At 38.6% G+C, this 17,200-nt stretch overlaps 1 protein-coding gene across 1 annotated transcript in view; it reads right to left on the bottom strand.

Moving 5' to 3' along the window:
• Nucleotides 1-16,226, bottom strand: part of LOC109057972 (NACHT, LRR and PYD domains-containing protein 12-like) — a 39,644-nt gene extending 23,418 nt beyond the window's left edge. The window contains exons 1-6 of the mRNA XM_042764424.1: nucleotides 16,045-16,226; nucleotides 6,501-6,582; nucleotides 6,209-6,322; nucleotides 5,832-5,945; nucleotides 3,922-5,730; nucleotides 968-1,141 (exon numbers count right to left, since the gene is read on the bottom strand). Of these exons, the coding sequence (XP_042620358.1) occupies nucleotides 968-1,141; nucleotides 3,922-5,730; nucleotides 5,832-5,945; nucleotides 6,209-6,322; nucleotides 6,501-6,550 (2,261 nt within the window). The 5' untranslated portion in view covers nucleotides 6,551-6,582; nucleotides 16,045-16,226. The remainder of the gene's footprint in view (nucleotides 1-967; nucleotides 1,142-3,921; nucleotides 5,731-5,831; nucleotides 5,946-6,208; nucleotides 6,323-6,500; nucleotides 6,583-16,044) is intronic.
• Nucleotides 16,227-17,200: the final 974 nt, after the last annotated feature.

Genomic DNA, 17,200 nt, shown 5'->3' with positions numbered 1-17,200 from the left:
AATACTGTAAAGTGCTTTGACACAATCTGTATTTTTAAAAGCGCTATATAAATAAAAGTGACTTGACTATTGTTTTTTTAAATGATAGTGGATTTGGGCTTCGGCCATGACACTCGCTGTGAGAAATACTGCAAAACGGTGTGATACAAATGGTGAAACAGTTTGCGTGTGATATTGGGTGAATATCTATGGTGAATATCTTCTCAGCCAATCAAATTTGAGGACCTGATTGTTAATCAAATATTGATTATTGTTTGTGTACACACTGAAAGATTCAGCTTTTTACATCAAAACTGTGAGTGTAAATTTAAACTTTCAACAAATACGAATATTACTATGATAAGTTCCCAAATTCAAATCAGCTCGCTCTCAAGTTTTACTACTCTTTTACCTTCATAAATTTAGCAGTAAATCCATTATTAAAGAGAAAGTATAAACTTAAAGCACAAATCAACATGTTTGATGGATCATTTGATTGAGATCCAAAATGTCACAGAGCACAAAACACGATGAATAAATCATCTAAAGTTTCATTCAAGCAGGATAAATAATACTACTTCATTGCACCAACTGTCTGCATGTTATTTAAAAAATGTTTGTCTTATACAAAATCTGTTTTAAATAAATGACAATATTCACTACCCGAGTTTAACTGTGTTCTTTAGATCTGTACTCACATGTATGCAGCAGTGATGTGTGTGATTTTACACAATTAAAACAACATTTTAAAGAGTAACTGACTGTGCTGAGCTCGAGTCTGTTCAAAAGAGACGGAAATGTTGATTTTGTGTAAAAGTGTGTATTTCAGTGTGACTCTCAGTCCTGCAGTATCATGTTACTGATGAGCAGCTCATGTTTTCAGTCATTTACAGCTCAATCAGCTGAACTCTCAGCAGCAGAAAGAGGCTGAACACTTCAAATATACTTTACATTGTGTTTCATGTGTGAGAGTCAAATATGATCTTACCACAGTTTCTCCAGTTTACAATGAGGATCCTCCAGTCCAGCAGAGAGCAGCATGACTCCGGAATCTCCTATTTCATTCCCAGACAGATTCAGTTCTCTCAGGTGTGAGGGGTTTGATCTCAGAGCTAAAACCAGAGCAGCACAACCTTCATCTGTAACGCCACAATTACTCAACCTGTAGAGAACAATGACACACTCTTCACTCTCTCAGATCAAATCAGTTCAGCAGTGAATCCATTATTAAAAATGAAGTACAAATATAAAACACAAATGAACATGTTTGCTGGATCATTGGACTGAGATCTAAAATGTCACAGAACAAAAACATGATCCTTATGTAAGAAAGATAAATATTACTTTGTTGCACAATGTCAGTGGTTTAAAGATTACAATGATTTAATTTTTTTTTTTTTTTTTTTTTTTTTTTTTTGCTAAGACATTTTTAATTATTGAAAAAGCAGAATAATTTATTCATATGCCACTTCTCTGACTCTGAATTGATATAAAACCACTGACCACTAAACTCTGGACAACATCTGCAGCACTGAAGATTTGTGAGCTTTTAACTAGTGTTAATTTCATTAACAAAAACTATGATGAAAAATGTTCTTTGACAAGGTTTTTTTCACTGACAAAAAATGAGATGATGACGAGACAATAATAAGGTCATTAAACAATAACTGAGACTCAATGAACATGCAATATCGTTGATGAAAAAAGTAGTAAAATGTAGTTAATATAACAAAAACTTTAGCAAAACCGTTTTATTTTTAAAAGTGGAGCCAAAACATTTCTGACTTCTGTTGCCAGATATCAAGACCCCAAATAATATATATATATATATATATTAGTTATTTTGTGATAATTTTATGGTGCTAATTAATATTTATGTAATAATTGTGAACAAATTTTCCCATTAAAAATAGTACAAAGAATATATATATTTTTCTATTTTTTCTAAAAAAAAAACATTTTTATTACTGCAGTATTTCAAATTAAATAGAAACTAGGCCTTTCAAATTCAATTTTTGAATGCAGATTAGCACCACCTGGTGAGAGCAAAGAAAGAAAAACATGTAATTTCATGGTGTAACCACTAAATGCCTGTATAGCACCCTATTAAGAGGCTTGTGAATTCCCAAGCTGTTTTAGACATACTTATATTAAGTTGTGGACTTGAATGTATATATTAAGACATTCTTAAAGACTACTTTTTGTCAAGGTTTATATATATTTTATGTTTACCTGAAATTTCAGTTTTTGCATTTATTACTGCTACAGTCAAATCTAAACACAAAGAAAGCATTTTGTTACACAAAGCATTAAATTCTATAAAAACGTAACAAAAATGAACAGGAATGCTTTATCAAAGTTTAATCCTTCTGGGTCTGATCTGATTTCAACCTCTTATTTCAGACTTCTGACTCATTCTGGATATATGTTTATTCCATTTGAGTGTGTAAAATTGTGCATGTGTGTGTTTGTGTGTCTGTGAGTGGATGTGTCTGTTTTGCACTCTCGATGTTTTAGAGTGTAACCCGTTCGTTGCTGAGTACTTTTTTTCTGTATCATCACTGATTTGTAGATTGTGCACAGAAAAATTCTCTGAATTGTTGTGTTTTTGTCCATTTCCCATTCATTTCCTATGGTCGGTCATTTTTGACCGAAGACAACGAGTGTGACTATTTTTTTATGACCACTTAGCCTGTTCAAATCATGGCCTCAGTGTTTTTCTGTGTTCACATTCCAAGTGCCATAAAAGTCACCAAGTTTCGTACCATTCCAATGAAGCTGTGATTTAAAAAAAATTCAAAACGTAAACTTCTCCGGTCAGAAATTACCGATGACCATGGATATGTTATCTGCACGGCTTTTGGCTATCTGGCAACCATTCACATACTCTTTCTGTGAAGGCACCATGATCTGAAAACACTGACAAACAGTACTGTACAAGTAAACTTGAGTTCAGTGATTTCTGTCTGAGGTATTCTGCTTAAATGAAAGTCATTCAGCCAGTCTGTGTTCTGTCATGGATCTCGAGTGTATTATCTGCAATAGTGACTGCTCACTGTAATGTTACTTACGCAACATTTTTTTCCATTGTTTTTATAAGAGAAACATTAGTGCAGTTTGGAATTATTGGAATTACTATTAGGAATTTGTTATAATATTTGAGAGTATTTTGGTATATGGGTTTTTGTTACACCTGTTTTCATAAAGTAGACAGGGAGAGTGTATCTGAAGTCTTTGGTGGCTGCTTATTTAGCCTCTAATTGATATGCTGATATAAATCTGTACACTAATGTTAGATGAGGTAAAATAAACCATGCATACGAGTCGATATTCGATTGATTTGTGCTTAGTGGTGAAAGAGAAACTTCTGATGAAATGTAAAAATACATTTCCCAAATGACAACAATCATTGCAATTAAAATTGAGCAAAATAAAAATAAAGATTTCATCATTTTAACCATTATACAGTAAGACAAAAAACGTTTCCACTGACTAAAACTAGACTAAAATTCTCAAACATTTAGGCCTAGTTTCAAAAACAGGGCTTAAACTAAGCCAGTATTGGTTCAATCAGGACATTTAAGTAATTTTTATAATCCTTAGAAAAAACATTACTGGTGTGCATTTTGAGACAAAATAAAGGCACTGATATATTTTATGAACAGTCAGAGCAAGTTTCTTTCAGTTGAAACAGCTCAGATTTAGATTTTTGCCTGGGATTAGGCTTAAGCCTTGTCTGTGAAACCAGAGGTTAGTTGACTAAAACTTGACTTAAACTAAAACAGGACAAGTTGACTAAATATGATAAAAACTAAAAGTTACATTTGACACAGGACTAAGAATAAGACTAAATTAAAAAATAGCTGACAAAATTAACACTACTTTTAACTTTGATTTTCTTAATGTTTTAACAGTGAAGTGATTGTTCTCAGTGATACTTACTGAACTGATCTGGATTCTTTAATCACAGGCAGCAGCTTCTGAAGAACTTCCATATTTTTATGTTTATTCTTTGCTTTAACAAATTTATCAAGACAAAACTCATCCAGGTCCTCTTCTGATGTCAACAACACACAAACTACAGCTGACCACTGAGATGAAGAGATTGTGGCTTCCTTTATTTTTCCAGATTTCAGACACTTTTGTATTTGCTCCACTAGTGAATGATCACCCAGTTCATTCAGACAGTGGTACAGATTGATGGATTTCTCTGGAGAGTCAATGGTCCTGATCTTCTTCTTGATGTACTCAACTGTTTTCTCATTGCTGTCAGATCTGCTTCTTTTCAGTTTCATTATTTGTTGTAGGAGAATCTGATGAGACTCCACTGACAGACCCAGAAGAAACCGCAGAAAAATATCCAGATATCCATTTTTACTCTGTAGAGCCTCATCTACAGCTCTCTGATGCAGCTCAGATAATGAAACATGTTCTGATGAATTTAGTTGAAACCGGTCCTTCACTTTAGACAGGGCATTTAGTTTGGTGATTGGCTCAAACACATTTCTGTTGTTGTTTGTATGGGAGAGGTGCACATATAGTGCTGCTATATGTTCCTGAATGCTCAGATGAACAAAGCAGAAGACTTTCCCCTGATACAAGCCCAACTCCTCTCTGAAGATCTGAGTGCACAATCCTGAGTACACTGATGCTTCTGTCACATCAATGCCACACTCTCTCAGGTCTCCCTCATAGAAGATCAGGTTTCCTTTCACAAGCTGCTGAAAAGCCACTTTCCCCAGTTTGAGGATCATGTCTTCATCGGTCACCTTCTTCTCATAGTCCTTCTCATGTTTGATGTTGATCTGAAGGATCAGGAAGTGTGTGTACATTTGAGTGAGAGTCTTGGGAATCTCTCCACTCTCTGCTGGAGTCAACATCTTCTGCAGAACAGTGGCTGAGATCCAGCAGAACACTGGGATGTGGCACATGATGTAGAGGCTCCTTGATGACTTCAGGTGTGAGATGATCCTGTCAGCCAGACTCTGATCACTGATTCTCTTCCTGAAGTATTCCCCCTTCTGTAGCTCATTGAAGCCTCGTACCTCTGTCACTCGCTGGACAAACTCAGAGGGGACGAGATCAGCTGCTGCTGGTCTGGAGGTGATCCAGATGAGAGCAGAGGGAAGCAGATTCCCCACAATGAGGTTCATCAGCAGCACGTCCACTGAGGCTGATTCAGATATATTACACAGTTTCACTTTGCTCTTAAAGTTCAGTGACAGACGACACTCATCCAGACCATCAAAGATGAACAACACTTTATATTCATCACTGGATATTTCCGTTTCTTTAGTTTCAGGGAAAAAGACATGAAGAAGATCTGAAAGACTGAGTGTTTTGTCCTTCATCAAGTTGATTTCTCTGAAAGGAAGTGGAAATATGAGCTTGACGTCCTGATTCTCTTTCCCTTCAGCCCAGTCCAGGATGAACTTCTGCACAGAGACTGTTTTTCCAATGCCAGCTACTCCCTTTGTCAGCACAGTTCTGATGGCTTTGTCTTGTCCAGGTAAAGGTCTAAAGATGTCACTGCATTTGATGGCTGTGTCCTCTGTTGCTGCTGTCCTGGATTGTGTCTCAATCTGTCTCACCTCATGCTCATTACTGATCTCTCCACTCTCACTCTCTGTGATGTAGAGCTCTGTGTAGATCTCATTCAGGAGTGTTGGGTTTCCCTGCGTCGCTGTTCCCTCATACAGACGCTCAAACTTCTTCAGCAGATTTGATCTAAACCTGCTGAACACTTCATGCCTGGAAAATTAAATTACTGCATTATTAAATAAGCTAATGAGCACAGTGTCATTTATGTATTCTGTATCATAATCAAATAATTTTTGACATAAATATTAGACCTGAGATCAGTCTTTGTATCTTTACTCTTATAATCTAATGGCTGATTCACAGACGCGTCACTCCTCAAAGACACACAGCTGGGCTCTGCTTCTGATCTCTTCTGATGAACTGAACTATAACAGAGAGAGATTAGAGTGAATCCTCTCAATTAAAATATTTAACAAAGTACATCTTAATTTCTTATTTAAACAATCACTTTAAAAAGCACATCAGAATCATTAACACTATTTATTACAATAGATGTTAAGAAGAACTGAGTGCTTTCACAAATGTTTCTCTCTGTGTAACACTATATATGTTAAAATATCAGATAAAGATAACACTATTTTGATAACATAAAATGACATGTTGTAATAATATTTATATAAAAATGTACCTGAGATCAGTCTTTGTATCTTCACTCTTAAAATCTATTGGATGTTCCATAGACCAATCACTCCTCATAGACACACAGCTGGGCTCTGCTTCTGATCTCTTCTGCTGAAAGGAACTATAACAAAACAGTTGTAATGAAATTAAGTATTATTTCTTAATCAAAAACTCTCCATGAGGATGTTTTTTTAAATAAAATCTTAATTTTAGCTTAAAAACCTCCAGACACAAAAACACGATTGAGACTCCCATCTACCATCATTCAAAGTGATTTAATACAGTGTTTATTGAAATACCTGCATCGTGGAGAAACATCTTCAAGTGTGGATGTTTGTGTGTCATCCATGATGAAACAGAATCTGATCTCCAGCACTGATTCTGAATAGAAATGACAAACAAACACAATAAGTCAGCTGAACAACGGTCCGTGTACGTTTTGATCATTTCATTTCCTATTTGGAATGCAATAATGAGAAATGGAAAAATGGCTCATTTATACGTTTTCCTGTTTAGTTTAACAAACGGAAAATTCGATTTTGGCTTGATTTCTATTTTTTCATTTGAGGTTTACAAATCGGATTATGGCTTCAATATTTGACGCACTTGTGGGCGGCGCTGAAACGCTGCTTTCATCTGATTGGTCGAATAGCTCCGCCTTCAGCACGGCCTTTTCATTCTTTCAGGCAGAATAAGAGTCAGTACGAGTGTGGCACTATTTACATTACATTTAATCATTTAGCAGATGCTTTTATCCAAAGCGACTTACAAATGAGAACAGTAGAAACAATCAGATCAACGAGAGAACAACAACGGTATACAAGTGCTATGACAAGTCTCAGTTAGTCTAGTACAGAACACGTAGCCAGGGTTTTTTTTTTTTTTTTTTTGAATATGGTAGACAAGAACAAGAAAAGGTATGTACTAGTATTAGTTGGTTAAGTGCAGGCGAAAAAGATGAGTCTTTAGATGTTTTTTGAAAATGAGTAAAGACTCAGCTGTTCGAATTGAGATTGGGAGGTCGTTCCACCAGCTGGGAGCAGTCCAGGAAAAGGTCCGTGAGAGTGATTTTGAACCGCTTTGGGATGGCACCACAAGGCGTCGTTCACTTGCAGAGCGCAATTTTCTGGAGGGTGCATAAGATTGAACTAGTGAGTTTAGGTATGCTGGCGCCATGCCAGTGGTCGTTTTGTAGGCAAGCATCAGTACCTTGAATTTGATGCGAGCGGCTACTGGTAGCCAGTGTAACCATGATGAGGAGAGGAGTATCATGAGCTGTTTTTGGCTCATTGAAGACAACCCTCACTGCTGCATTCTGGATCAGTTGTAGAGGCTTGATAGTACATGCAGGAAGGCCCGCCAGGAGAGCATTGCAATAGTCCAGTCTGGAGAGAACAAGAGCTTGGACAAGAAGTTGGGTGGCTTGCTCTGCCAGGAAGGGTCTAATCTTCCTAATGTTGTATAAGGCAAATCTGCAGGACCGGGTCGTTGTAGCAATATGGTCTGTGAAGCTTAACTGATGATCCATCACAACTCCTAGGTTTCTAGCTGTCCTGGAAGGAGTTATGGTTGACGAACTCAGCTGTATAGAGAAGTTGTGATGAAACGATGGGTTAGCTGGAACCACCAGCAGTGCAGTCTTAGTAAGGTTGAGCTGAAGGTGATGGTCATTCATCCAGCTAGAAATGTCACTCAGACAGGCTGAAATGCGAGCAACTACTGTCGGGTCATCTGGTTGTAATGAGAAGTAGAGTTGAGTGTCATCAGCGTAGCAGTGATAGGAAAAGCCATGCTTCTGAATGACAGATCCTAATGATGTCATGTAGATGGAGAAGAGAAGCGATCCAAGTACTGAGCCTTGAGGAACCCCAGTAGCAAGTTGTTGTGACTTAGAGACTTCACCCCTCCAAGACACCATGAAGGATCTATCAGAAAGGTAGGAGTTAAGCCAGTGCGGTTCCAGAGATGCCCATCTTTCTGAGGGTGGACAGGAGAATCTGGTGATTAACAGTGTCAAAAGCAGCAGACAGGTCCAGCAAAATGAGTACTGAGGATTTTGAAGCTGCTCTTGCTAGTCGCAGGGCTTCAGTAACCGAGAGGTGGGAAGTATTTGTTGATTGGAAGCTTTACCCCTCAACCTTCACGCTGTCCAGGAGGTTGTTCTGTACAAGAAACATAGAGAGCTGGGTTGAACACAGCTCGTTCGAGTGTCTTTGCAATGAATGGCAGAAGGGATACCGGTCTGTAGTTTTCTAGAAGTGCTGGATTTAGAGATGGTTTCTTCAGCACTGGGCTTACCCGAGCCTGCTTAAATGCTGAGGGAAATGTTCCAGAGTGAAGAGAGGAGTTGATAATATGAGTAAGTGAAGGTATGACTGAAGAAGAAATCGCTTGAAGGAGGTGAGTGGGGATCGGATCAAGTGGGTAAGTAGTAGGATGACTGGACAGGATAAGTTTGGAAACGTCCGTCTCTGAGAGTGGAGAGAAGGAGGAGAAAGAGTGAGCATTAGTTGTTGTAAAGTTATCCTCAGTCTGCGGTGTGGAGAATTGGTCACTGATGGTTCTTGTCTTATTTGTAAAGAAAACTGCAAAGTCGTCAGCTGTAAGAGTCGATGGAGGAGGAGGTGGAGGCGGATTGAGAAGAGAAGAGAAGGTTTTGAAGAGTGTCCGAGCGTCACAACAGTTGTTAATTTTGTCGTGGTAATATGATGTTTTAGCAGTGAAGACGTTTGCAGAGAAGGAAGAGAGGAGAGACTGATACACACTGAGGTCGGTAGAGTTTCTTGATTTATGCCATTTCCTCTCTGCATCCCTGAGTTTAGAGCGATGTTCACGGAGTACATCGGACAGCCAGGGGGCAGATGGGGTGGTGCCTGCTGGTCTAGACGACAGTGGGCAAAAGTTGACTATAATGTCTGAAACCACCACTCACTGTTAATTAGCATAATATTTGAATCAGATGTTGCTGGGCACATAATTCATGCTGCTGCGACTTGCAAGTGACCCCCTTTAAATTATTTCTAGATTACAGTATTGTATGAATATTGTCCCATTGATAAATACAGTGCAAATAGTTCTGTCTCCTTGGATAAAAGTGAAGTGGAAATAAAAATCAATAATAGACTGAACAGTTCCATGATAATATGTCTGTAACATTTACCACTCTCGTCATTTAAGTCAAAAGGCACTAGGTAAGTGTGTGTAACATTAATAAATAATTGTGAAAATTAATAAAGTTAAATTTATTAAATAAATTAGAAATAACATTTAAATTTATGAATGTAAGCATGTGTAGCCAACTCAGTTCAAATGAAAAGAATGAGGTAGAAAAGTGAAAAGGTAGAATCAATGAATGCACCTTACTGACAAATATTAACAGGGTTTAAGGCAAATAAAATCCTTATTTTTCATTTCTTATAATTTTATTAGTTTTATCACAGCTGGCGCCGATCAGCTGGCGCCGATACAGGATGGCTGCCTCCGTGACGTGCTATGCAGTTGTTTTTTTGTTTTTGTTAGTTTGTCCTGTCTTTAGTTATATTCCTGCAATCAGTTTCACCAGGGACGAATTGCTGGACATTCGGCACCACACATCTCCCGATATATTACCGGTTTTCGGCTATTCTGATGTTTTGCTGGGCATTTTTGTCGGTGGAGCAGCTGCGCTGATCACACGCTTCAAGAGGACGCGAAGACGGGGAAAAAGAGCTGGCGCGCTCGTTAGACTCAGAAAACGCGGATTTCGAACGCCGTTGCCTAGCATCCATCTGGCAAATCTCCGCTCTCTACCCAACAAAACGGGCAAACTCCTTCTGCTCTCTCGGACAAATAAGGATTTCTCACGCTCTGCTGCTCTGTGTTTCACGGAAACTTGGCTGAATGACGCCATACCGGACAGCTCGCTCCATCTGCCAGGCTTTCAGCTGTTCAGAGCGGACCGCGACACAGAATCAACGGGGAATCGCGCGCGGCGGCGGGATGTGCTTTTACATCAATGAACGGTGGTGTACAGATGTAACTGTGTTAAAAAAGATGTGCTGCTCAGATCTCGAAACACTCTTCATTAACTGCAAGCCGTTCTATTCGCCGCTGGAGTTTCACTCGTTCATTCTGGTGAGTGTTTACATCCCTCCGCAAGCGCACGTAAGCCTGGCTTTACAGAAACTCGCTGACAGAGACAGAACAACAACACCCGGACTCTGTTTTAATCATTCTTGGGGACTTTAATAAAGCCAATCTCTCCCTTGAACTGCCAAAATACAGACAACACATCACTTGTCCCACCAGAGACAGTAATATATTGGATCACTGTTACACCACAATAAAGGATGCATATCACTCTGTTCCACAAGCAGCTTTGAGACGTTCTGATCACTGTCTGGTTCATCTTATACCGACCTACAGGCAGAAACTAAAATCAGCTAAACCTGTATTAAGGACTGTAAAAAGATGTAATAATGAAGCAGAGCAGGATTTACAATATTGTTTTGACCTCACTGATTGGAGTGTTTTTCAAGCTGCTGCCACCGATCTGGACGAGCTCACAGAGACTGTAACATCTTATATCAGTTTCTGTGAGGATATCTGTATTCCTACCAGGACTCAACTAATTTACAACAATGACAAACCATGGTTCACTGCAAAACTCAGACAGCTCCGTCAGGCCAAAGAAGATGCTTACAGGAAGGGGGACAATGTCTTGACCAATTACAAGACACCACCCCCCAGCACTGTGGAGAATCAATGACTGGCAGACGATCTGAACGAGTTTTACTGCAGGTTTCAAAGAACACCAATCACCTGCCCTGAACGCCTCTCCACACAACCGTTCACACCATTCACAACTCCTGCAACCCACCCTGAATGCCTCTCCAAACAACCGTTCACACCACTGACAACTCTTGCAACCTGTCCTGAACACCTCTCCAAACAACCGCCCTCACCATTCACACCTCCTGCATCCCCCCTCTCCCCCACACCTGCAATACAGATAAGCGAGGGTGCGGTGCGCCAGGTCTTCCGGAAGCAGAAAAGAAAAAAGCACCAGGCCCAGACTGTGTTACACCAGCTTGTCTGAAATCCTGTGCTGACCAGCTGGCCCCCATCTTCATACAGATCTTCAACAGATCACTGGAGCTGTGTGAAGTCCCTTCATGCTTCAAACGCTCCACCATCATCCCCATCCCAAAGAAATCCAAAATTACAGGACTAAATGACTATAGGCCTGTGGCTTTAACGTCTCTGGTCATGAAGTCATTTGAAAAACTGGTGCTGGCCCACATGCAGGACATTACTGGACCCTTACTGGATCCTCTTCAGTTTGCCTACAGAGCAAACAGGTCTGTGGACGATGCAGTAAACATTGGACTGCATTATGTTCTGAAACACCTTGACAGACCGGGGACTTATGTGAGGATCCTGTTTGTGGACTTCAGCTCGGCCTTTAACACGATCATCCCAAACCTCCTCCTGCCCAAACTAACTCAGCTCTCCATGCCCACCTCCGTCTCTCAATGGATCAACAGCTTCCTGACAGACAGGCAACAGCTAGTGAGGCTGGGAAAATACACATCCAGCACCCGTACAATCAGCACCGGAGCTCCCCAGGGCTGCATTCTCTCCCCACTGCTCTTCTCCCTGTACACTAACAATTGCACGTATAAGGACCCCTCTGTCAAGCTCCTGAAGTTTGCAGACAACATCACACTCATCGGCCTCATTCAGGACGGTGACGAGTCTGCTTACAGACAGGAGGTTAAAGAGCTGGCTGTCTGGTGCACTCTATACAACCTGGAGCTTAACACGCTCAAAACAGTGGAGATGATCGTGGACTTCAGGAGAAACTCCCCTGCTCTTGGAGCTCAATAACCATCATGAACAGCACTGTGACTGCAGTGGAGTCATTCAGGTTCCTGGGCACCACTATCTCTCAGGACCTGAAGTGGGACATTCACATTGACTCCATTGTGAAAAAGGCCCAGCAGAGGTTGTACTTCCTTCTCCAGCTGAGGAAGTTTAACCTGCCACAGGAGCTGCTGAAACAGTTCTACTCCGCCATCATTGAATCCGTCCTCTGCACTTCAGTAAACTGTCTGGTTCAGCTCAGCTTCTAAATCTGACCTCAGAAGATTACAGAGGGTAGTCCGGACTGCTGAGAGAATCATCGGTACAACCCTCCCATCTATTCAAGAACTGTACTTATCCAGAGTGAGCAAAAGGGCTGGTAAAATCACTCTGGACCCCTCACATCCAGCACACTTCCTCTTTGAACTGTTGCCATCTGGTCGACGATACAGAGCACTGAGCACCAGAACGGCCAGACACAGGAACAGTTTCTTCCCCCAGGCAATCCATCTAATGAACACTTGATAATAACTGTGGAACACATTACACTATTTATATTTACAGACACACACACTTATTTATCTAACACACATACTTAGTGTACACTTAATTTATTTATTTTTTTGCACATAATATACCGGTACATACATAACTGCTCATTGTAATATATCTGCCATACAATTGTCAATTTGTATATTCTCATTCCTTACCTACTTATTTGTATTTTTTGTTTTTTTTTTTCTTTTATTGTGTACTATTTGTTCTGTAGCTGTTATTATTTTTAATTGCAGAGCTTCTGTCATGAAAACAAATTCCTCGTATGTGTAAACATACCTGGCAATAAAGCTCATTCTGATTCTGATTCTGACATACTAAATTGGTTGATGTTTCTCTTCTTAGTCTTCTTTGTTGGGCTTGAGAAAGCCAACATATATTTAAACATTATTATTTATTATGAGAGTAATTGACACTGACTAGAACTTTAATGTTTCACCAAATTCAGCTCAGATCTTCAGACTCGTCTGACTCGCATTGCTCATTGTTCACTAGAGGGGGCGACAGGTTTAAAAAATCCAGTCTACTCTTTTTCAGTTTACATCAGTTTAAATGACAAATAAATACATGAATTTCATGTGTACTGCCATGAATATGCCATATCTGTGTACAAGAACAAGCTTCACACTTCGAGCTGTACAACTACTTAAAACTTCCCATTCTGGGTTTTTCAACCTACCTCCAAATTTTGTTTAAGATATTGTTTATTCACACTGGTTTATGCATTTAATGTTTGTCCACCTGGAACTTTTATTTTTCATGAGCTGTATATTTTAAGATGTACTAGGTGTTGATAAATCACCTGCAATGAATGTAAAAGGGCTAATGTCAGGGCTCTCAGTCCTGCTCCTGGAGGGCCAGTGCCCTGCAAAGTTTAGCTTTCCAAATAAACACACCTAAGCTAAGCAAGGTCTTCAGGATCAGGATGTCCAAGCAAGTGTGTTGGAACTGAACTCTGCAGAACATGGTTTTCCAGGTTTAGGACTGGGTTTTAAATCTATAAATGAATTTGTACAGTTGGGTGTCTGCATGCAGAGGTGTACGTCAGTAAGTGCAATGGAAAATATAATCTGTAAAAACTTGATGACAAAATCTTCAGATCTGCATTTAGTGGACTACCTTGATGTCTCCATCCATCAATACAGACCTCGCACCCCACCACACTCCTGCAGCATGAGCTGAATACAGGTTCTTCAATGATTGCCTGGGGGGGTTATAATATAAAAACTCAACATTAACTGCAGCTGGTGCCAAATAAAAATGATTATGCTTTGGAAAACAGCAAGTCAAATGTAGAATAGGGGCCACACACTTGCACTGAATTTCAATTGAATTGCAATTGTGTGGCCCTCTGTTCTACATTTGACTTGCTGTTTTCCAAAACATAATAATTTTTATTTGGCACCAGCTGCAGTAGTTAATGTTGTTTTATATTATACAGCTATCATTGAGCTGAGGTATATCCCCCCTCCCAAGCTATCATTGAAGAACCTGTATTCAGCTCATGCTGCAGGAGTGTGGTGGGATGCAAGGTCTGTATTGACCAATGGATGGAGATCTCAAGGCAGTGCCCTAAATGCAGATCTGAAGATTTTGTCATCACAGAAGTTGCAGGCCTATCCAAAGTTTTTGAAGTCACTAAGAGTGTTGTGTAATTCTGTGTAGGACAGTTTGCTTTTTTTCCTACTTCCTCCAGTAAAATTTTTCAGCCAGTAAGGTCCAAGCAGGGTATGTGCAAATATGATAGTTTTCTAAAACACTGCAGTTTTGTTTGCATGTTTTGTGAAGATTAAATGAAGTTTTTACAGATTACATTTTCCGTTGCACCTACTGACGTACACCTCTGCATGCAGACACCCAACTGTACAAATTCATTTATAGATTTAAAACCCAGTCCTGAACCTGGAGAACCATGTTCTGCAGAGTTCAGCTCCAACACACTTGCTTGGACATCCTGATCCTGAAGACCTTGCTTAGCTTAGGTGTGTTTATTTGGAAAGCTAAACTTTGCAGGGCACTGGCCCTCCAGGAGCAGGACTGAGAGCCCTGACATTAGCCCTTTTACATTCATTGCAGGTGATTTATCAACACCTAGTACATCTTAAAATATACAGCTCATGAAAAATAAAAGTTCCAGATGGACAAACGTTAAATGCATAAACCAGTGTGAATAAAAAATATCTTAAAAGAAATTTGGAGGGGAAGGTTGAAAAAGCAAGAATGGGAAGTTTTAAGTAGTTGTACAGCTTGAAGTGTAAAGCTTGTTCTTGTACACAGATATGGCATATTCATGGCAGTACACATTAAATTAATGCATTTATTTGTCATTTAAACTGATGTAAACAGAAAAAGAGTAGACTGGATTTTTTAAACCTGTCGCCCCCTCTAGTGGACATTAAGTATTAAGGCCTTCATTGCTCAGATAACGAAAGTCAATAGGATTTTTTGGGAAGGTAAGTCTGACCAGTTATACAGCAACGCGAGTCTGATCTGAGCTGAATTTGGTGAAACATTAAAGTTCTAGTCAGTGTCAATTACTCTCATAATAAATATTTATATTTATATTTCTATCTATCTATCTATCTGTATAAAATATTTATATTTTGTGTTTATCAAGATTAATAATGAATAATAAGAAGTGCTATCTTTAACCAATTTAGTATGTAATAAAACTAATATTACTAATTTATTTAATAAATTTAACTTTATTAATTTTCACAATTATTTATTAATGTTATACACACTTACCTAGTGCCTTTTGACTTAAATGACGAGAGTGGTAAATGTTACAGACATATTATCATGGAACTGTTCAGACTATTATTGATTTTTATTCCCACTTCACTTTTATCCAAGGAATAATTTAAAGGGGACACTTGCAAGTCGCAGCAGCACGAATTATGTGCCCAGCAACGTCTGATTCAAATATTATGCTAATTAACAGTGAGTGGTGGTTTCAGACATTATAGTGCCGCACTCGTATTGACTCTTATTCTGCCTGAAAGAATGAAAAGGCCGTGCTGAAGGCGGAGCGATTCGACCAATCAGATGAAAGCAGCGTTTCAGCGCCGCCCACAAGTGCGTCAAATATTGAAGCCATAAACCGATTTGTAAACCTCAAACGAAAAAATAGAAATCAAGCCAAAATCTAATTTTCCGTTTGTTAAACTAAACGGGAAAACGAATAAACGAGCCATTTTTCCATTTCTCGTTATTGCATTCCAAATAGGAAATGAAATGATCAAAACGTACACGGACCAACAACTCTGTTAGTCGAGTGTAACAAATACTAAAATAAACCACAGACAACACTAAACACCAATGAAAACACGTTCATTTGCCTGCAAAAGAAAATTTTGAAACATATGAAATGATACGTCCTTTAAAGCAAATCTGAAAGCGGAAGTCCCCTGTAAAGCAGAGACTTGGGCTCTCAGCACTCACCTTATCCACACACAGATTCACAGAATCACCGCCTTTCTATGAAGCAGCTACACGTAAAATCATCGCTTAGCTTTTACAAAGGTTCCTATGAAACACTTTGATATTCCGTATCGAACCGACTCTGGCTGTTTAAATAAAGGAACATCGGCTCTGAACTTTTACTTTCACTTTTTATTTGTGACGCAGACAGTGATGGCATCACCCGGGCCCGGTTGATCCGGTTTTTCCCGAATGAACGATTACAGGCAACTAGTATAGTATAAGGATACATCAGATCAAACGTCAAGCGCGGTAAAGTTATTTTTAGCTTCAATATTCGCTGGATATTCGCCTATAGTGCGTAAGGGAGCGTCTTTAAACTCCAAACACAGCGGGAAAACGTTTGTGATGTCAAATCATTCATTCAAATAACGTACACGTTTTAGCATACAAAATCATATAAATCTTATAAATCATACTAATCTTAGTTGCGTATGTTTCAGTGCTCAGACTTCAACTGCTTCACAGCAACACCCCATAAACTTTTAATTTCCATAAACATTCCCTCTTATTTCCTATTCATGAAGATCAATCAACAATAAGAAATTTTAAGTATAAAAACATGATACAAGTAAAAAATGATTTAATGATTATATACCATTAATGATTAAAAATAATCAAATGATACATTACATAAATGGCTAATGATTATATATTATTGTATGATTATATGATTAAGCAATAAATGAATAAAAACAAGAAAATAAAACACAACAAATTTATGGATGCTCTTTTGAAGTGACACAATTTGCATTTGACGGTATATTTGAATAATGTATTTGACAAACAAAAATAAATGAATAATCTAGCAAAGATATTAGACATGTCTAGACAATAAAAATGATTTATTAAATATTTAATATTAAGACTGTTTTATTAGATTAATGTAACTAAATGTATTATTGTATTACTTAATGTAGCCTCAGATTCTGTATAAGAGGACATGCTGTGGACACGTTGAGGAAGATGGCATATAAAAATCATGTATATATATACACATGATTATATATATATATATATATATATATATTTTTTTTTTTTTTTTTTACTTAGTATTTTTGTATTGTTGTTTCCAGTCAAAATTTATGAAGACTCTTAAATCAAGATGCATTTTCTA

The sequence above is a fragment of the Cyprinus carpio genome, chromosome A9 (assembly GCF_018340385.1).
Source record: "Cyprinus carpio isolate SPL01 chromosome A9, ASM1834038v1, whole genome shotgun sequence".
In the NCBI taxonomy this organism is placed as follows: domain Eukaryota; kingdom Metazoa; phylum Chordata; class Actinopteri; order Cypriniformes; family Cyprinidae; genus Cyprinus; species Cyprinus carpio.
The sequence above is the reverse complement of the archived record's forward strand: the minus strand, read 5'-3'. Positions and strand labels throughout refer to the sequence as shown.